The following is a 22433-nucleotide window of genomic DNA, read 5'->3' as shown; positions in this document are numbered from 1 at the left end:
TTTCCCGAAGAAGGTAAGCGGGCGGCAATGGGCATGTGGAAAATTGCTCAGCATCATTAGTCATCAGAAATATATAAATGCATCACAATAAATACCGCTTCACCCTCATAAAGAGAGGAATCAAAAAGACTAACAGTTGTGTGTGTGCAGCATTTGGATCCCTCAGATGTTGCCGTTGGGAATGTGAAATGCTGGGGCCGTTTTGGAAACTCCATTGGCAAAGTCTACAAACACTAAACATAGAGTCAGTGTGTGACCCACTAATTCCTCCTCTAAGGACACATCTGTCACAAGAAGTGGCGATATATCTCCACACAAGAACTTACCATGGCTGTTCATGGCATCAGATGTGAAAGCACTCCAAATGCTAAAAACGCAGATAGGGGTAAACACTACACACACACACACACACACACACACACACACACACACACACACAATGAGAGAGAGACATACAGAAAGAAACTCTGAGAGAGAGAAGCAGACAGGGGGACAGAGTTGGCATAGACTGTAACCTCAGAACTCAGACAGCTGAAGCATAAAGATTATGGCTGTAAGGGCAGCCTGAGTTACTCAAAGACTGATGGAGGAGGGTTATCTGTCTATTGTGTTATTTTCATTGGTCAATAAAGAGACTGCCTTGGCCCCTTGATAGGACAGAAAATTAGGTAGGCGGAGTAAACAGAACAGAATGCTGGGAAGAGGGCTATGAGCCAGATGCCATGAAGCCAGCCACCAGGTCAGACATGCTGAATCTTTTCCGGTAAGCCACTACCTCGTGGTGCTACCACGAGATTATTAGAAATGGGTTAATATCAAGATATGAGAGTTAGTCAGTAACTAACTCTCTAGAGAAAATGGGCCAGGCAGTATTTAAATGAATACAATTTGTGTGTTGTTATTTCTGGGGCTAAGCTAGCTGCCCGCAGCCCCTCACTACAAAAGACAGCCTAGGTAGGTTACATGTAAAACTCTGCCAATAAAAAAAAAAAAAGAAGAAGAAGGAAAAGAACAAGAAAAAAAGAAAAAGAAAGAAAAAGAAAAACACCTTTTATTATAATATGGCTACAAGTCTTTGGGAACCAGGGATGGAATGTGAGCTATATACTCAAGCCACACCCAGGATTTCAGTTTACTTCCTGTTGCCTTTGGATCAAGATGTAAGGACCCGCAGTTCCCGCACCACGTCTGCTTGCATGCTGCCGAACTCCCAGCCACGAACTCCCCTCCATGGTGATAACGCACTAAACCTCTGAAACTGTAAGCCCCCACCTCAATTAAATGTTTTTATTTATAAGAGTGGCTGTGGTCGTGGTGTCTCTTCATGGCAGTAGAAACCTGAACTAAGATGGTTTCTTTGGAGAAATGTCCATTTTAATCCTCTGCTCAAAAGCTTTTAAATTGAGCTTTTCTTTATTATTAAATATATAAATCCTTGATGTTCTAGATACAAGTCCTTTATCAGAGTTTCTTCTGTTTCCAGATGTTTTAAACTCTTGAGGCCCTTAAGATAATTATTCTATCTATGATTATTCCAGATGAATTGTTCCAACTTGAACTGAGTGCATTCCTTAATAACAGATCTTTGGAATAGTCTTCAATGTGTGTATATAAGGCATTCATACAGAGACAAGCATAATTCATAGCGGTAAAGGTATATATCTATATACAGTTTTAGAAAATTATGTTGACAGCTATAGAGACACATACGTACATAGATACCTATTTTTACTTGTAAGCTTCTACATATAACTTCTTTTCCAATTGACTATTAGTCCCCCACAGAGTATAAATTTTAATTCAAACTAACAAAAGAAGCTGTCCGTCCTTGTGCACTAGGGTATCTATGTCAATTCGTTTTGTGTCATGAAGGACATAAATCCCCCAGTGTCATCACACTGGTCTTTAAGAAACTGAGGGGAGTGACATTTAGTTAAACTTTTAATAAGTCTTTTCCTGCAGCGAGGAAGACACTCTGGCATGTGAGACCTGATTGTTTTTCAAATCTTTAAGTCGCCCAATATATGTCTTAAGATACTGCGCTAAAAATATCAAGAAAGGACTCCCCATAAGTTAACAATAAGCAAGAAAAAAATAATATAAATAGGCAGCAGGCTGTTTGTGGGCAGCAAACCCGGTTTTCGATCGCTTCTCAGCACTGCCTGGGGCTGTGAGAAGGCAGTCACTATGGCAAGTCTGAGGAGACAGCTTGTCGGAGCTTGGACGTTAAATGTCCCCAAAAGCCCACACACCAAATGCTCCGGCTGCATGGTGGTGCTATCAACAGATGGTGCAACCTCTGGCTGGAGCTCAGTAGAGTGTCCTTAGATCACAGCAGGATGGCCTCGGAGTGGACTGTGAGAGCCTGGTCCCTTCCTTTTCTTTTGCTTCCAGGTCACAAGGTCAGCCGTTCCCTCTGCCAAGCTTTCTTTCCCTACCTTTGCCATCAGGCATACTTCCCCAAGCATAAAAGCAATGAGTTCACATATAAACCTTTTCTCTTTATAAGCTAATTATACCAGGCAGTTTAAAACCAGAAATAGGAAGCTAACCAAACAAACTTGTTGCTAGCAAGAAGAAAGGGATTTACAGACCAGCATGAGCAGGTTCCATGGGGTTCTTTATGGCAGGGTCATCATTAAGCCTGAATTACTAGCACTCATGGTCTTCGACTATGGACAAGAGAAGACAATTGAGATCGGGCCCATCTGGGGATTCTGAGTATGCAACTGAAGCTATTTCCTCCCTTGACCCTTGGGGAGAGTGCAAGGCTTCAGACTTTAACATCTGTCAGGTAATATTATAATACTTTGACGATACAGATACTAGGAGCATTGCGCTATGTATGTGGGGGTTAGGAGTATCCCAGGACTTCCATGGCCGTCCTGAGGAGCAGAAACTAAAACATGGGAATAATAGTAGTTAACACTATCTTCAGGGAAAGTAATAATTATTTTTCATAAGTTAACTATGAGTAGTAACTGCTGTCATGAAAACACCAAGTTCCTACAAAACCCAAATCAAAGCTCAACTGTAGACATGGGTGAGGAGTGTATGATAAGAACAGCGGCAAGGGAGGGGACTAAACCCTCCTCTTCTCTTAGGGTAAGAAGGCAAAGTAGACCCAGGTCGAAATAACCAAGAAGCAGCAACACCACATTTTCAAAACACAAAGAGATGAGCCTAAATCACCAGCTGAGTGGTGACCAAAGTTTCCTGAGAGAGGGGAACGTGAGAACCGGATCAAGGAACCAGTCTTTTTCACAACAAAACTCACAGAACTGACTGAGTCCCTGAGCTGTTTTTATTGGTACAACTTATAAAAGAAGAGGAGGTGATGAGAGCTTAGAGCTGGGACATCAATTGCTCAGCCATCACAATAGTCCAAGAGCAACTGAACTCGGCCAGAAATGGTGGAAATGGGGAGACTGGAGCAGAGAAGTGAAGACTGCCACAGAAAACAGAGAATATTCGGTACCTACACAGGGACAAGAGATACTGAGATGCTCAAATCTCAAGTCAATCCGCTGGGTAAGTGGGATCTACTCAAGAGAATAAATGAGTGTCATATCACCCACCTCATACAATGAGCAGATTCCTATAGACCAGAGGTTCTCAACCTGTGGGTCAAGACTCCTTGGGTCTAAAGACCCTAAGACGATTGAAAAACACAGATATTACATTACAATTCACGACAAAAGCAAAATTATAGTTATGAAGTAGCAATGAAAATAATTTTGTGATTGGGGGTCACCACAGCATGAGGAACTGTATTAAAGGGTCACAGCTTTAGGACGGTTGAGAATCAATGCTATAGACTCTGCTTTTTCAAAGTATGGAGCTGGGAACGGAGCCCTTGATTTATACAGGGCTGTAATTTCTATACTACTAATGTCCATATTGTTTCGACTCTACTATATGAAGATCCCCTGGCCCCACCTAGACAGAGATATAGCAGAGTCTCTGTAAACGATCTAAGGTGATGGAGTGTCTTTGGAGAAAGTGCAGACTTTGATGTTGAGAACTAAGGAGTTAAAAAAAAATGCCAACCTGTTGTTTCTAAAGTTACGTCATAAGAGCTGTAGGCATGGCTCCATAGAGAAGTGTAACTAACGGTGCACACTTGCAGTGTCTTCCGTGTGGCTTGTGTGCTTCAGTCACTCACCCCCACATTGACTCCATAGGCAGGAGCCACTATAACCCTTCAGTCGTATATTTTATACATGGGGAAGTCAGTGCACGGACGATGGGTTAAGTAATCTGCTCATGGTTGCCAGCAAAAGACCGTTGGACATGGATGCTTGGGACAGGTTTTCAAGTTCACTCAAGTTGGTTCATTGTTTTTCAAGTAAAATGAGACTTGGGTTGGACTGATTGGTCCTTCAACTCATTTGCTAAAGTGACTATTTTATGATATTATTTCTAACTCAGCCACGTGCATATAAGAGGAGAGGTCAAAAGCGGAATAGCAGTACAAAGTCTCTTCACTCCACCCTGTACGTAAACAAACTGGACCTGACTATGCTTCAAGCGCCATCCTGGGGACTCTTCTACCATTTTGAGTTTGGTGACATTTTAATTGGGGAAGGAAAGTGATTCAGAAAGGGGTGTGGCTTTGACCCACAGACTTCTCTAAAGTTAAACATTGATGCGCAGTGACAAATCTCTCCTGTGACTGCTCACCCAGGATGAGACGCATTGTCTTGAGCTCACTTTGTTCCTGCACCATTCAGGTTTGAATACCTCCCTTCTTCCCTCTCCAATGGACTTGCGTGAATCCTGCTGGAGGCAAACAGCAGACTTTAGCACTGAACGTGAAGTATAAGTAAGACACTCTCTGTTTACAGATATTCACAACCCCTGGAATTGCATCCTTTGCTGACGCTGTCCATGTTAATCCAAAGTTCAGTGTCAAGGCCTTCAGAAAGCAAAGCGTTTTCTTGACACCATTGTCCAATTCCTTTCTTACATAAGCATGCAAGTACCTTTAGAGCACTGGTTCTCAACCTGTGGGCTGCGACCCCTTTCCCAGGGGTCGCCTAAGACCATCAGAAAACACAGATATTTACATTACATTCATAACAGTAGCAAAATGACAGTTATGAAGTAGCAACAAAAATAATTTTATTGGTGGGGGGATCACCACAATATGAGGAACTGTATTATAGGGTTGCGGCGTTAGGAAGGTTGAAATCCCTGTTGTAGAGGAAGGAAGGACTGAATTTCTGAAACTGGTTTGCTAAAAAGATGAACGTGAAGTATTCAGTTTACAAAGCAAAGAAAATATATGAATACAAGTATCACATCATTTGTCAGAATGTTACCAGGAGGTGATGGGAGTTTGAGGCAAGCCTGGTCTACAGAAAGAGTTCCAGGACAGCCCAGATAGTTTTTCGAGAAACCACATCTCAAAAAACAAACAAGCAAAACAAAAAAAAGAAGCTGCTTTGCAAAATTGCCATTCACAGCAGCCCCTTTAATAAAGCTTCCTCAGCCAGGAGAGGTTGCCCCTTAGTCTTTCCACCAATAATTATGACACCTTCGTCTTGTTCTCTAGATTATTTAGTCCTCTCTTTGAAGCAATCTACATTTTTGACAAATCGCAGAAGTAAAAAAAAAAAAATGAAGAGAATATTAAAAATCACAACAATCCTAAAAAAGGATTAAAATTGTCTGTAGGACGCCAGTATTACCATACAGAGTGGCCCAGGCTTCCACATAGATGTGGGAAATGCCAGTACCAAGTCCAACAGAGACTCCCAGGGAAGGGCAATGCTGGGCTTCCACTGAGGATGCCATGGATTCTCACAAAGAATGGCCTAGACAGCTCCATCCCGAAGCTAACATCATCATCATCATCATCATCATCCTTGTTTCGGGACCCAGGAAAAGTTATGATTAAGACCAAGCTCCTTCAAATCAAATGAAAACAGCATCCAAGGAAGAAAGCAGAAACACAAGTGAAGGGGCCTAAGGCAGCTGAGGTAGAAACGGCTGCTCTAGACAGCTGCTTGGTCGCCAGGAGTCTGTCCAGACGGGAGTAGCCAGACCACCTGAGGCCTTCCCTTTCCTCAGGTCAGGGTGACTGACAGGTGACTGGAGGAAGTGGGGCTATGCCTAAAACCACACCAACGAACTCTCATCTGTCCAGGGGACTGCAGAGAAGTTGCAGGATCAAAAGTGTAGATGTCCTGGGGATCCTCTGTCATCATTCAGAAGGAGCACAAGAACCAGCTGATTGATAATCTACGGGAGAGAAAAATTACTTTAGAAAAAGATGATAGTTTTAAAAACCCATCTGAGAAGGGACTGGAGAGATGGCTCAGCAGGTAAAGGCACTCAGTGCTCTTGCAGAGGACCAAGGTTTGGTTCCCAGGATCTACACGGCTGCTCACAACCACCTTCTCAGGGTATCTAATGCCCTCTTCTGGCCTCCACAGGCTCCTGCATGCAGCGGCACACATAAACTCATACAAACACACACACACACATGTAAAAATAATAATTAATGAATTATCTTTAAAAACTGAGAGTTGTTCTTATATTTCAGCAAGTTTTCATTCCTAGTGATATTTCTATGCACCTTTTATCCTTGAACAATAAAACAATAAATAAAACCTGAATCTTTTCCAGTTTAAGTGCAATGCAGAAGAAGATAGATCTTTGTGAGTCCAAGAGCAGCCTGATCTACAGAGTGAGTTCCAGGACAGCCAAGGCTACACAGATAAAGCCTATCTTGGAGAACAAAACAAAAAGAAATATAAAGAAGGAAAAAGAAGAAAGAAAGAAATCTCTAAGAGTCCTCTGTTTGGTCTGATGTTTAGGGTTGTTTGTTTGTATGCCTTTTTTTATGTATCTCTCTCTCTCTCTCTCTCTCTCTCTCTCTCTCTCTCTCTCTGTGTGTGTGTGTGTGTGTGTGTGTGTGTGTGTGTATGTAATGGCGAATCAATCCCACACCAGTTAGGTTTTAAAGGGGTATTTATTTTTGGGGGGTAAAACTTACATACACACAAACCGTCAGGAAAGGAGCCTAGTCGCTGGAGCAGGAGCCGGAACCAAGAGCCGGAACCAAGAAGCCGACTCGAGGCTTGCCGCTCTTTTTAAAGAGAAATATACCACGCCCCAGTGGGCCGGTATTTCAGCGGCTATTGGCTGAAGGAGCAGAAGGTACTCCCGCAGCATCTCCCCCTTTTGTTTAAGTAAGAGAGTTCTAAGCCTACGAAGAAATTATATACAGTAAGTACAAACCTACAAAATTATATACAACAAGTACAAATATCTTATTCTAACTAGCTTAAGTCTTGTATAATAAATAACTTGGCCAAGTCATGAGAGGAAAGTAGCTACATTTATCTAGTCTTCAACCCCAAAGAAGATCCAAGAAGGGAAATAATGTTACCTGAGTAATTAGGAAGTGCAATCAAAGAACTTCCAAAGCATGCAACAAATCACAGAGACAACTGGCTACCTGGGCAATCACCAAAGACCTGTTTGCAGCGTTGAAGCAACCAACTTTGACTAAGGCCTAGAATAACTGACAGATTATTTTTAACATGCAAGAGATTTTTCAAAACCATCTTACCCTGTCTTGGCAATATTTAACAGTTCTGTTTATTCATTTCTGGATTTTATCCATTTCCAGATTTTAACAGGCAAGAGATTTTTCAAAACCATCTTACCCTGTCTTGGTAAGATTTAACAGTTCTGCTTATCCATTTCTGGATACCGTGTATTTGTCAGTAGTTGAGGTACCTTGACTTCAGAATTTGGATCTAAGGATATGATACTTTGGAAAGGAGGTTCTTCTTTTGTTTTCACAGGGGATGAGACCCTGTGGATTGCTTCTATCCCAATATGGTATGATAGACCACGCCCTCCTGAAAGGTTGCTATGAACACCCTCAAGAAATTACTTTGCTCAACTGCCGACTGAGATGAATCTAGCACACAGTTTATACCATGAAAGACCTGATTAACAGCGCCCCTATACAGCAGGAAGAAGTTTGGAGAGAAATAACTGCGTCCATATTCCCAAATATTGCTTATAAATGTTCTTTTACATTTAAAGGGGGATATGATTTAGATATGAATAATTTATAGTGGTATGGATTTTAGGTCAATTTTGCTATATGTACATGTGTTTTGATAGCTGTTTTGTTATATGTAATTTTACTATGTTAAAGTGAAAGCCTTTCTTTTTTTTAAATAGAAAAAGGGGAAATGATGTAGGTGGGCTTTCTTCTGTCTATGTGTTATTTTCATTGGTTAATAAAGAGACTGTCTTTGCCCTTTGATAGGACAGAAAATTAGGTAGGTGGAGTAAACAGAACAGAATGCTGGGAAGAGGGCAATGAGGCAGACACCATGGAGCCAGCCACCAGGTCAGACATGCTGAATCTTTTCCGGTAAGCCACCACCTCGTGGTGCTACACAGATTATTAGAAATGGGTTAATCAAGATGTGAGAGTTAGCCAGTAACTAACTCTCTAGAGATAATGGGACAGGCAGTGTTTAAATGAAAACAATTTGTGTGTTGTTATTTCCAGGGCTAAGCTAGCTGAGCAGGAGCCGGGCAGGACGAAAAGCAGGCCTGCCCACAGCTCCTTACTACGTGTGTGGGGGGGGGGGGGGCGGGAGGTGTAGATGTTTCTATGTGTGTGGACATGTGTGTGAGGTGCATGTACACGTGGGTACACATGCACGTGAAGGCCCGATGCATGCCTTTGGGTGCCTTCCTTGATCACTTTCCACTTTATTCACTGAGGGAAGTTCTCTCCATTGGACACGGAGTTCCCCAGTAAGATACCGTGTCATATTCTATTACAGCACAGCCCAGTACATCTTCTGCTCACTACATCCTCTAATACAACAGCTGTATTCCTGAGTGCCAAGAGGTGTTTGTGAAGCGGGAAGAGGACTCTGCAGAGAGAACTTGCTCTTTAGAGTCACTATTTCAGTGTCTGGTTTACCGTCCATCTTGGAATTATTTCTTTTGTTCAGGTATGGTGGTCCACACCTGTGATCCCAGCACGCAGCTGACTGAGGTCAGAGGACCCCTATGAGCTCCCGGGCAGCCCACCAGGTTCCAGAGTAAGACCTTGTTTCTAAAACCATCAGAGAAGGGGCTGTGGAGATGACTCAATGGGTAAGAACACTTGCTGTATATGCACAAGGACCCAAATTCAAGTCCCTAGAACCCACATAAAATCTGGGTGTGGTCATCCAGGCAACTCTAACTCCCATGCTGGGGTAAGGGAGCTGAGACAGGAGGATTGTGAGGTCTTACTGGTCACCAGCCTAACTCTAGGTTCAGCAAGAGACCTTGTCTCATGAATAAGTAGAAGGCAATGGCAGGACACAAGTTACCTTCCTCTGGTCTCGTGTGTTCATGGACTTGCATACACACATGTAAGTCCTCCACAAACTTACATACACACAAACAAATAATTGTTCTAAAAAACTGGGTGTAGGACTAGCTATATGTTCAATAGGTAATGGAGTTTGCCGGCAAAGTGTGATCACTTCAACTCAATCCTTGGAACACACTTGGTGGAAGGAGAGAACTGAATCCTGCATGTTGTCCTCTTACCTGCACACACACAGTGTCACATAGGCACTCAGGCATACATACATGCATACACACGCGTGCACATGCACACACACTCACACATATTAAATGTAATTCTAAAAAAAAACAAACTTAAAGAAAGAGAAAGCTGAATGTAGTGACTCACTCCTGCCATCCCAGACAGATTAAGAAGTCAAGGTCAGCTTTGGCTACATATCAAGTTTGGGACCAGTCTGGGTTACATGAGACTATGTCTCAAAATCAAATCAAATTAGTCATTTTTCTTCTGATGAACGCTCTGGAAAACTTTGTTGCTTCTTTTGGTTCTTGGATGAAAGCCCTCTTTTCTGATTTTCAAGAGTGAAGATAGCAGGGAAATAGGGGGACCAGATGTCTTCTCCTCCTGCTTCTGGCCCCTAAAAGATTCAGCTAGGATGAGCAAGTCGTGACTCTGTAATTAAAATTTGGCCTGTTGTCCATGTTGGATACGCTTCCCTAAAATGACAGCTGCAAGGAATGTACACCTCTAACTCAGTACCTACACTCTGGAAAGTGTCGTGAGAACAGATCCAACACCACCCTGGTGGCCCCGGCTGCTATGTGCTGAGTCTTGCTGTGGGTTTTTCCAGCTGATTATCAGTGTTTCTTCATCTTCACTGCTGGTAGCTGGTAAGACCTGGTATTGGCCACCTTCCCCCTGCTGTGACGAAATACCCAAGCTACTTAGGTTAGTACCTGAGAAGGTTTGTTTCCGCTTGGATTTCCAGAGGTTTCTGCTCATGGTTACTATGTCATCACTTCTGGCCCTTGGCACCTATGTGGCAAAGGAGGCCTGTTCACTTTACAGTGCCAGAAAGCAAAGACAGAAAGGGAACAAGAACCCTAATACCCCCTACAAGGACAATATTCCCCAATATTCCCCCAATAACCAAACTTCCTTCTGATGGAGTTACCTACCTCTTAAAGGATCCCTCCCCCAGGAGAAGTACAGACAGGCTGGGGACCATGCCTTTAACATATAATACTGTAAAGACCCAAATAATCGTGGTAATCATTTACTATTAAATACACCAAGGTTACCACACAAGTCACATAAGGGATCACATTTTATAGAAAAGCCATCCCGCCAAGCTCTATCTTTGTGAGTACCTTTGCAATGATAGGTTTGGGGTAGGGCTTTCTAAGGAATCTGTCGCTTTTACTGCAACACTGAGATTCCGGCATATGTCACTTTACAAACATGACAAAATATAAGATCAACACAGTATCTAAAACAAATATCAAACCAAGAGTTGTTGACACAGACCAGGATCAAAAAGCAAAGCACACCAGAGATCTTAAAACTTTTAGAATTTTAGAAGCCTCACGCTCCACCAAACGACACATGGAGATTGGCATCTTGCTGGAGAGCGTTGTTCTGGAGTTAATGTCATCTGCTTGGATGGGGCAGATACTTTTGTTTTAACAATCACAAAACTAGTTGAAATAATGAAAATTAGAAGCCTTTGGAGGCAATTCCCATATTTAGAACACCTGAGATGTAAATGTACATTTTGATGTCTGGTTAACTGGCTATTATACTGTAGTGGCAATTGGTCGTCTGTTTGGTCATTGGGAAAATCTAGCGTTTGTAGAGGGCTTTGCTTATGCTTTTTTTTAATTATTTATTTATTTATTTATTTATTTATTTTTGGTAATGACTTCGACTTTTCTAATTGCTCTCTCCTCTCCTGCTTTGAGATCTACCAAATGCAGACGGTGATGCAGGCTTCTTGGAGAGTGACAGAAACTCTGACAGGGGAGTGGAGAATTGGGAGAAGAAAAGAGAACCAAGGAAAGCTGCCTTTCCAAGCTTCCAAGCTGGTCACTGTGGGTGGTTGGAGCTTAATCCTGTTTGGGTAAAAAAAAAAAAATTATACATATTTTTATATGTTATATATATTATAAATTTGTTATTTATTATATATATTATATGCTATATATATATATATATATATATATAATAAAAATTATACACAGAGAGAGAAAGACAGAGAGAGATCTGTGGAACACACCCCTGAATTATCTTACCCACAGGGTAACAGAACTAGCACACACTGGTCAATATTTAACAGCTAGCTCTGAGAGAGTGGCAAAGCCCTGATTTGCAGGGCCTGCCCATTTCTGCTGTGTATATATTCCCAAGATAGCCAGGTTCAAGCTACCTGAGTAATAGCTGTAGACTTGGAATTAGGAAGACGTATGCACTCTAGGATCTCATCCGTTGTACCAGCATCTCCAAGGCATTCCCACAATTTCTGTCTCTAGCTGAGGACTGCCTAGAGTATGAGGCCACTTCCGGTTTGCCATGCAGTCAGCAAAGCAAACCTTAGGGTTCAGAGAGATGCAGGCGCTGCCATGGAATCAGCTTTGTGTGCACCAGAGTGGTGGCCCCCCATAGTGACTGCTAGCTCCCATATCAGTGGGTGGCACGCATGTATCTCGTTGATATGTACGGTCACTGCTTGTCATGGGAAAGCTGGTGCAGACACAGTGCTGACAGGTACCACAGCCCGCTTGTCACTGTGTCATGCTCCTTCTGCCGCGAAACGCTGTAAGTCTCATAACACGTGAGATTTTTCTTTGGAAAATTATATTGCATTACCTCAGGAAGATTACCATATCAAGGAGATCCATATATTCAAGTAATGACTCAAGACAATAGCCTTATTCCTGGGAATAAATTAAAGCTGTCTAGGGAACTATCCTCCACCTCTACATTCAGGGATCCTTTTGTTCTGTGACTCTGCAATAGCCGAGCCACTGTCATCATCTGCATCCAGATGTGCCCTTTCTCTAACCCACAGCTCACATACTTAGCTGCAAGGCATTCTGGGATACACAGGCCCTGTCAAGGCAATTAATTGCTTCCTAGTTGTGCCTGATCATGGACGGAAAGAGAATTTTATGAGCAGCTGTCTCTACCATACTTTCTCATAGACCATTAATGCTGAGATAATATCTTCTATTTCTTTTTAGAAGGAAATTTAAGATCCATAGTAATTTGGAAGTTTTTTTCTTTGAAGTTTATGTTCGGTCAGAGTTTTGTTTTTCAAAAAGGAGGTTTGATTCAACTTTGAATTTCGGTTAAGAACAAAACAAAACATAAAGTGTAGTATCCTGTTCCCCATTCAAAAGGTTTTTTGGTAAAGAGCCTCTTGGTATAACTTTTACTTGAGCGGTTTAAGGAGCCACTAAGGAATTATATCTAGACCAAGACAAGGCCTTTGAAAGGTCTTATGAATGTGCTTATGTCTATTAAGAGAAAAATAGCGACCAACTTCAGAAAGGACATCAAAGCAACTCTGAGGTTAAAAGAATGTGAAAACAGGCTGTCCAAGTTCAAATCTTACGTCTTCTAGTTGCTAGCTGAATATCCTTGGCTGAGTTATTAACCCTCTCTGTGTTTCACCTACGTCTGTCAAATGGACGTGATTGCAATACCTACGTCATAGGGTTATTATGTAGATTAAACGTTAATAATATGATGTGCTTACCACTGCTCTGGCAGTAAGTACTCAATAAACATTTGTAATTATCTTTAGTAATATTTATCACCTGCTCTCTAGAAACTTTTAGAATCTTCTTCCTCTATCCTTTGAAATGTGTTTGTGTTATAGAGACATTTTTCCCCCTAGGTTTCTATTCCATATGCCCACTGTCTTCTGCCTTTATGAACCTCAGTACCACCTGAAGCCCAAGCCACTTTTCAAGGCCCTACTTCCTGTGGTAACTCCCCTTGACCTCACTGAGAGGCAGGGGCCACCAGCTCCTGGCCCCAGAGGCTTCTCTCCCATCTGCGTTGTGCGGAATGAATTTCACGGATATGGGTGGCATTCTCCTCCTGCCTCCTTCACCAACAGTCCCAGCGACTCCAGAAGCACACACAGCTTTAAGGCCTGAGTTCACCCCCCTTTATCTTACTTAAGCTTGCCCAGGGTCTCACTGCAAAACTTTCCGCTCCTTCTCTGCCACCAGTTATCCTCAAAAGAGACCATTAGGAGGACTGGGGAGATTGCGCAGTCAGTTAAATGCTTGTTATGCAAAGTAGGAAGGCCCAGGCAAAGTAGGTGATCCCAGGCACCCAAGTACAAGTCAGGCATGGCTGTAACTCCTGCGCTGGGAGGGTGAGGGTGGGGGTGGAGGCAAGAGATCCCTGGAGCTCACTGGCCAGCCAGGCTAGCCGGATCAATAACCACCAGGTTCAGTGACCCTGTCTCGATAAATAAGATGGGAAGCAGTAGAGGAAGACAACTAATATTCACTTCTGGTCTATCACACACACCTGCACACGTGCTCACAGACACACGCCCGCATGTTCACAGATGCATGCCCGCGTGTCCACAGACGCATGCCCGCGTGTCCACAGATACATGCCCACGCCCCACATGGATGTGTCACACACAGAGAAAAGACAATTAGATTATATATAAACAAATCCTGACTTTTTTCTAAACTGAATTCACAAATTTGCAAATGAAGCAATATTACAAGGAAATTTCATGTTTGTCTGGGACTGGGGGTGGGGGTGGAGCCGAAAGGCATATCCTAAGAACTTTTAGACAATGTTTTGTAACCACCTAAATCAGCGCCTATTTGTTGAGTTTCTACTAGCTAGAAACCCTGGAGAGGTGAGTGGCGGTGGGGAAGAGGAAAGGCCTCCCAGTTATGGCCAATAACAGCTGGAAGCATGTACCTGTACACAGTGGCCCTAAAACAAGGAGATTTTGTAAGTTGCCCCAGGCAACAAGCACGATCTCATTTTCTCTCCTCCAAGAACCTAGAAGCGTGTCCGCCCTTAGCAGGTGCCCAGCAGTGCCTCCCTCAGACCCCGGGGAATTCTACACTTGACCTGCTCTAGAGGGTGCTGTGTGTGGTAAATTTGGAAAAGCAAATTTATTAAAGGCCACCTGGTCATTTGGTGCTGTCACATGGTGGTGGCTCAGCATAACCTAGCACCCTAAGCATATTCCCCCATAAGCCCCCAGGGAAATGTTCCTTCACATGCTTGCCTACGGCTTGAAGAAACCAAGGCTCGCAGATGATCTGCCGCTGATGCTGAAGAACATCAGCTGTAATCTATCAGGTGGTGGGGGGGGTCACTGGTTGTAGTGTTTAGTAGGAAAATAAATGAATAATCTATTAACTTGCCAAATCCATCTCTTAAAATAGCAAAAACCTGGCAGATTCTGGAATAACAGCATGGGACATCCTAGTCACCTGAGGATCTGAACTCTTGCTTCTCTCTGCAGCCCATTCAGTGAGTTCCCAAACTAGTCACACATCAGCAATATTCACATCTCTACAGAAATGCTAAAGAATGGAGTTGGAGAGATGACAGGGGGATGGGGGCATGAGGGGTTCCTACAGGAGACTTGGACTCAATTCCCTGTACCTGCCACAAGGCAGCCTACAACCATCTATAACTCCAGTTCTCGGAGATCTACTACCCTCTTCTGGTTTCCACAAGCATTGCACACATAGGGTGCATATACACACAGTCAAAACACCCATACACATAAAATACAAATAAATCTTTTAAAAGACACTAAAGATCATTTTTAATATTGAGACATATATACATAAATCTATATTTGTGCAATTAAAACATGAAGCTTGTTGCTATTCTATACATTGTTAACTATGTTACTATGAATTGGTGGAATTACAGTTATATTCTAATAAAATATTTAATAGCATTCGACTTTCAAGAAGTTTTAGTACAAGCTCATTTAAATAATTATTATTCAAATTGTTACTATCCATGAACTTTGCATTTTAAACTTATTTTTGCCTTTTAAAAATAATATAATAAAATTCATTTACGTTAAATTTAAAAATAAGACCAATACTTCATTGAATTATTTTAATGGATTTAACATAAGTTATGTGAAATGTAATTAGAATTTTTAAAAAATCAATCTTCAGCATCATTACATAAAACTGGGCAGGGTGGGATGCACATGTAATGCCTCTAAGCACTAGGGAGGCGGAAAGAAGATTGCCCCAAGTTTGAGAATATCCTGGCTACGTAGTAGTGAGTTAGAGATCAACCATGGCTCTATAGCAAAACTCTGCCTCAGAAAGCTAAACAATTTTCATCCTAAAAGTTCTAAAATTATGTATGACTTTACTCCTCTATCAGCCCTGTCAATCGAAAACCCGCACATATGCCACTAAATACAACCATCTCTGGTGCTTTGTCACGCCAAAGTGCTTTGAATGTAATTGGTTCACATAATCTCACAGGGAGGGCCACTATTAGGAGGTGTGGACTTCTTAGAGTAGGTGTGGTCTTCTTGGAGGAAGTGTGTCATTGTGGGGCGGGGCGTTGAGGTCTCATATGTGCTCAAGATACTGCCCAGTGGTATCACACCTCTTCCTGTTGCCTGCAAGATGTAGGACTCTCAGCAGTTCCTCCAGCCCCACGTCTGCCTGCATGCTGCCATGCTCCCTGCCGTGATGATAATGGATTAAATCTCTGAAACTGTGAGCCACCACCTCAATTAAATGTTTTCCTTTATAAAAGTCACCGTACTCATAGTGTCTCTTCACAGCCATAGAAATAAGACACCAGTCGTATCAAACCGAAAGTTGCACACACAGTTCAATTTTGTATTTATAGAAAATATTCTGTCCGGGCAGGAGCCTCCAGAATGCATTTACTGTTGATTCATACATTACCTCGGAAGGATGCTGGTATGCATAGATACTTGCAAAGTAAATTCTTCTAAATGGGAATATTTTCTTCCCCATATTTTATGACAATCATAACCACGATTGATTTGACAGACGTCTTCCATGCCTTGCCCACATTTGCTCTTTGAAGCACTTATTAGTTCCATTTTCATCGACAGTTTTCATTTTCCCTTCACACTCATATTTTATCGCTCTAATAATAATCAATTGAATGACATCTCATTAAATTTCACAAGAGCGTTTGTAATAGGTGTAGTCAGGTTCGACAACTTCACTGTGTTTTCACGGGCCCTGCATCTCACCTACTGTGAGCAGAAGTGTGCAAGGACACTTCTAGCACGGGCCATGAGTCTCCACTGAGCTGTCATTTCCCTCAGCGTGCTGCGTGGCACACCACCGCACCAGGAGCAGCTAGTGTGTGCACTATCGTGTGGACACTCATTAGGAGATTTGCTACTGTAATCTCACCTACAGTGCCCATACATAACTTAAATCATCTGGAATCACATGGGTAATAGTGTCTGGGGAATAAAAACATGAAGGAAACAAGGTCTAGCTTCACGTCTCTAGCAAGGATCCCAAATAAATATTTGTTAGCATGATAAAACGCCAGCTTCCATCTTATTCTCAAGGTTGCATTCTTTAAAAAAAATAAATAAATAAACTCTTATTTTAACTTGTGTATGTATGTGTGCGCGTGCGTGCGCGTGTATATGTTGTCTGTGTCGGTGCCCAAGAAAGCCAGAGAGGGTGTCGGGTCTCCTGGAGCTGGAGTTATAGGCGGTTGTGAACTGGGTGCTGGGAACCAAGCTTGGGGCTTCTGGGAGGACAGCAAGCACCTTGTTTAGCAGGAGCCATCTCTCCGGCCGCTCATTCTTGCTCTGAACTATCTTCTTCATATGGGGATCTCACAAGCAGAGCTTTGATGTGAGCATGTTTACATACCCCTGGATCTGAAAACATGCCAGTCAGCTTGACAGATACCCACCAATAAAAACATTTGCAGATGAAAATGTTTTATTCTGTGAAAACAATCAATGCCGCCCCCCGAGAGGAATAAAAAGTCTGGCTTGTGCAAAAGAGCTGCTGAGTAAATACGAGCCGCATGGCAGACAAGCGGAAATAGTCTGCGAGCATACACAGCTTTTCATTTTCATGCCCTGATATTTACGCGCAATGAGGAAATGCCCCGGGTTTATCCTCCAAATGAACTTGGTGTGGCAGCTCGAGTGTGACTTGGGCCATTCCCGGCAGCCTGCTGTGGGAGCGGTGACCTGGAAAGTTCGGTGTAAAAGTTACTGAAACTGTCAGTGTACAGGAAATCACTGCGAAGTTTAAGTCCAAGTGAGACTGGAAATCAAGAGGTTGGAAACCATAGCTGGGAGAAAAGTGGGGGAAATGGAGTCAAATTAATGCAATGTGGAGCCTGCAGCAGCCTGCCATCTGACGTGCCTCTGTGCAGGAACACATGGAAGGATCCAAACAGCTCCAAAGACCAGGGTAGAGGTGGGGGTAGTCTGTGTGTGTGTGGCGGTGGCGGTGGTGGTGGGAGACACACTTGATCACGCTTAAGACTCACAAAGTTGGGTAGGAACCTATCCACTTAACTGCTTTCAAAGAAGATTTTTTTTAATTAACATATAGTAGGGGTAATACTTCCTTAGTCAATCTGGTCTCTTCACTATTTATCTCTGAAGGAAATCTGTGAGTCCATTCATAGATGCGTATGGCAGCCAGAATATGTCCATGAAAGATGAAAGGAAATGGGATTCAAAACACCAGGAACGGAGGGGAAAACAGCACTTCAATTTCTTTATCGAGTTACGTGGTGTGTGGAGGTCAGAGAACTGTAATTAATCCATTGGGCTTCATTTGATGCCCCTTATTTTTGCACAGTTCAGCCACTGTACAAATAAAGAGGAAGGGGCCGAAGAGATGGCTCAGCAGTTAAGAGAATGGGCAGCTCTTCCAGAGGACCTGGGTTCAATTCCCAGCATCCACATGACAGCTCACAACTGTCTGTAACTCCAGTTCCAGGACACCTGACACCTTCAGACATACATACATGCAGGCAAAACACCAATGCACATGAAATAAAATAAATAACTTATTTTTTTAAAAAAAGATAAAGAGGTAAAAGTGACCTTTTCCTGCTGTTTTACTTTGCTACTCGGGCCAAATTTTCAAAACTGGTCCAAAGATGGATTAAAGGTGTGTGCCACCACAGCCTGGCCTCTTGTGGCTTAGCTCTGCACTCTGATCTTCAGGCAAACGATATTTGTTAAAACATAAACAAAATATCACTACACAGAGGCTAAAGGCCTGCACTGACTTTTCTCAGTAACAGGTACCTAACTACGAGTGTGCCAATTTAAAGTTTATTTTAGATCTCAGTAGAAACCGGGAAAGCTAATCCTTTTCAATGTAGGATTTGGTGGGTGTGGCCATCTAGGAAGACCTGGGAAATAACTACTGTTTGGTTTGGATGTTATGCTTGTCTACCATTAAAAGAGCATATAATTATAGCCTAAATGTAGACCTGGATCTTGAACAGACTAATATAAACTTTCAAAACTTGTACCTTTTAATGTAACCACTGAAAACTACAGTATACCAGATGTTATAGTACTGTTGAAAACATTGAGCGTAAGCCAAAGTCAGGACCCTTTAAAAAGCCCTTTTGTGTCATCTTGCTCTACAGCTAGCATCATGCACTCAAGCGGGTGGGGGAGACTTCAAATTTAAATGAATTATTTTATAGATAGCTCAGGCTTTTGTCTAAAGGCAGGAGAGCTCTCTCCTTTCTCTCCGAGAGAAACCCTTCTTACCCCTCCCCCACTCCTCATAACTTAATGCTTCAGAAAATAAATCCAGAGATGTGAGTTCTGAGAGATTGCCTATTCTAGACAAAGTAGAGGAAAACAAGGGGAGAAGAGAGATAGCAGCTCTATCCCGTAAAAAATCACTATCACGTACACACTTTGTGTGTGTGTGTTTATCCCCAGCACCTTCTCTGGAAAGGCAGTGGAAAGGCGAAGGACACCGCTTAGGACAACCTGGGAGCGGCGGGGGGTGGGGGACCCGGGAACCCGGTCTGTCACCTGACTGCCAGGAAGACGGACGTGCAGCGGGGAGCATCGAGGGTGGCGGGCGGGGGAAGACGACAGGCTGGTAGAAGATGGCAAGATCCAGCGCTTCCTGGCACAGCGCTGGCTCCTTCCCCAGACGTGCTCTCCCGCTTTCGGTCGGAGCCTGCCGTTCCAAGACTGGGGAGTAACCCCTAGCAGAGACCCGGGTTGGTCCCTCTACGTAGCCGGTGGGAGGGGGAAGGGTGTCCCAAACCAGCGGTTTCGGCTGTGCACAAGGTAGTACAGGAAATCTTAAGTTGTGTTATTTGTGGCACGAGGGCGGGACAAGAGGTCTGCTTTGCTAACAGAAGCCTTTCGCGTCCCTCCGGTTGAACGACGGCCTATCTTAGGCGGCCGGCGACAGTCCCGGGCGCCACCTGCGCGTCGGGCGCGGGCCGGATCGGTGCGAGCGGACGGGACCACCCGCTCGCTACGAAGCGCGTGCAGTGACCGACTGTGAGTCCTCCCGCTCGCGTCCCCTGCCAGCGCCACCGACTCAATCCCCAGGGACTGCCTGCACAAGGGTGGGCGAGCTCCCGCCGAGCCGCGACCCCGCCCCGCACTACCTGGCCGCCGCGGGCTCGCGGCACACAGCGCCCCGCGCGGCCTCCGTGCAGCCCCTCCGCCCTCCCACCTGCGTCGCGCACCCGCCGGCTCCGCGCTCCCGGGCCAGGCGGCGCGGCCTCGCTCGTGCCCGCGCCTTCGGCCCCAGCGCGCGCCCGCCCGCCCGCCGGCCGCTCCGCCCGCCCCCCGCGCTCTCCCCGCCCCCTCCCTCCCCCGCAGGCACGAGCGAATGTAGCCCGCGAGAGAAAATGGCGGCGGCGGCGGGCGATCGCGCCTCGTCGTCGGGATTCCCGGGCGCCGCGGCGGCGAGCCCCGAGGCAGGCGGCGGCGGCGGAGCTCTCCAGGGAAGCGGCGCGTCCACGGCGGGCGCGGGGCTGCTGCGGGAGACGGGCAGCGTGGGCCGCGAGCGCGCGGACTGGCGGCGGCGGCAGCTGCGCAAAGTGCGGAGTGTGGAGCTGGACCAGCTGCCCGAGCCGCCGCTCTTCCTCACCGCCTCGCCGCCCTGTCCATCCACTTCCCCGTCGCCGGAGCCCGCGGACGCGGCGGCGGTGGCGGCGGCCGGAGCGAGCGCCTTCCAGCCCGCGGCGGGGCCGCCGCCCCCCGGAGCGGCGAGTCGCTGCGGCGGCGCCCACCCTGCCGAGCTGGCGGCCGCGCGGGACAGCGGCGCCCGGAGCCCCGCGGGGACCGAGCCTCCCGCTGCAGCGGCCCCCTCCGGGTGAGCGGCGGGCCGGGCCGGGTCGGGCGGGCGGGCAATGAATGAAGCGAGCACGAAGCACGGCTTCCGGGGCTCCACTCGTGGGGGCCCCGCGCCCCCGAGCCCTGAAAGTCGGGCGGCGCCCGGGACGGGACGGGAACGTGCGGGAGAGTTTGTTATTGTTTGCGGACATGTGACAGGCGTGCGAGCCGTGGAGATGCGGGGCTCCCCGGGCCGGACCGAGCCTCCACGGCGCACGGGGAGTGGGGGACGCGGAGCGCGAAGGTGACGGCGGTAGGTCCGCGCGCGGTGACTGGAAAGAGCCCCTCGGTCCCCACGGGGACGCGCACCCGCGGCCAGGTACCGGGCCGGGTTCGGGCGGCGCGCCCGCGGGCGGCGGCCGGGGGATTCCGGGGACTGCAGGGGAACGCCTGTCAAATGGACGCGGTCGGTCGCTCCGAGCTGGCGGGGCGGCCGGGTCTGCGGGGACTCGTGGCTCCCCTCACTGCGTGTCCTTGGGAATTCCTCCTGCACCTCTGAGGCTACAGCGCCTGGTGCTGGGAGTTTGAATCCGCCTTTGAAGTTCGCATTTGGCGGAGTGCTGCAGGATTCAGGACCGGATGTGTCAGCCATTCAGTTTCAAGGCGGTGGGGACTGCGCCCCTCAGCCCCGCTGCGTGGCGGGGACAGGGACCGTGCGGGGCTGCGGGCTTCGCTTGCAGGGGTCTTCCGGTGCACCAGAAGTAGGATGTGCGTAAGATAGTTTACACCAACGGCCCTTTGGCCTCGCCCTTTTTTGGCTACTGGAAATTTTTCTGTTAAGGGAAATTCTTTGAAGTATATGAAACTTCAAAAATTCTGATTCAGCTATACAGAGGCAGAATCTTGACGAATGTGTGAAGTTGCTAGATATGTTTTTGTGATAGTCGCCCGGTGACCCGGTAGGATTTCTTGACATTTGCTATGAGTGGAGAGTGTTTGTGTGTCGAATCTGACAGTTAGGAATCTTTGGTTTCGGTTAGTTATCAAAGTAATTTGACCCTTTTTTTTGTGCCCTGGATTGTTTAAAATCACGGTCAATTTATTACTCGGAGGTGGTTTCCCTCCCCAACCCCCGCCCCCAGTGGTAAAAAGTGTGCTGAGCCCTGCCTGTTCCCTGGCAGTGTGGGGAAGAAGGGAGGTAGTGGCCCTGCTGCAGCTCTCCGTGTGCACTTGTACACGTTCTCACAGCAGATACTTTCCTTTAGGATTTCCTGTTCCTGTGAGGATTAGAAAACCAGAATAAATCTTAGGTGGCATCTGTTACTATAGATCATCTGGAGGTGAAAGAAGAAGAAAAGGCTAACTCCAACTTTGAGGAATTAATTTTCTCTAGTCTTATGAACCTATTTTTTTTTCTATGTGATAATACAGCTTGCCACACTTAAGCATTGTAGTCAGTATAATGACCCGAGTGAAGAACAAGCAGAGCTACACAATGTCTGTAGAACTTCAGTGTGGCCTCTGGACACCAATCAAGGACAAGGTGAAGGCAGGTAGAACTGACTTGACCGAGCAATCTGGGATTCATTTTCGCATTTCTCTCTCTCTCTCTCTCTCTCTCTCTCTCTCTCTCTCTCTCTCTCTCTTTCTCTCTCTCTCTTTGAGGAGTGGCTTGTAATTAATTGTACAGGCAGCCTCCAAAGTAAGAACTGTTAGCTAGGATGCTGGTGGTACATCTCACATGTAATATGGGAAAGCTTC

At 45.5% G+C, this 22433-nt stretch overlaps 1 protein-coding gene and 1 long non-coding RNA gene across 4 annotated transcripts in view; one reads left to right on the top strand and one right to left on the bottom strand.

The window, feature by feature from the left end:
* Nucleotides 1–5107: 5107 nt before the first annotated feature.
* Nucleotides 5108–19546, bottom strand: LOC146891596 (uncharacterized). 2 transcript variants are annotated; one of them, XR_015734994.1, is made up of 3 exons: nucleotides 19407–19535; nucleotides 10303–10381; nucleotides 5108–6246 (listed from the first exon to the last, which is right to left on the bottom strand). It is a non-coding gene; the product is annotated as an uncharacterized LOC146891596 (long non-coding RNA). The 2 variants fall into 2 exon arrangements; XR_015734993.1 differs by lacking the exon at nucleotides 10303–10381 and having other exon boundaries at nucleotides 19407–19546.
* Nucleotides 19460–22433, top strand: part of Map3k1 (mitogen-activated protein kinase kinase kinase 1) — a 63546-nt gene continuing 60572 nt past the window's right edge. The window contains exon 1 of one of the 2 annotated variants that reach the window (XM_087896885.1): nucleotides 19460–19600. Coding sequence is in view for 1 of the 2 variants with exons in the window: in XM_085676709.2 (XP_085532835.2) it covers nucleotides 20246–20712 (467 nt within the window). In the remaining variant the exon portion in view is untranslated. Of the gene's footprint in view, nucleotides 19601–20230; nucleotides 20713–22433 lie in introns of those variants that run through there. The other variant, XM_085676709.2, reaches the window with a different exon arrangement.

This window comes from Myodes glareolus, chromosome 15, assembly GCF_982192425.1.
Source record: "Myodes glareolus chromosome 15, mMyoGla1.1, whole genome shotgun sequence".
Lineage (NCBI taxonomy): Eukaryota > Metazoa > Chordata > Mammalia > Rodentia > Cricetidae > Myodes > Myodes glareolus.
Note: the sequence above shows the minus strand (reverse complement) of the source record. Positions and strands in the feature narration are given on the sequence as shown.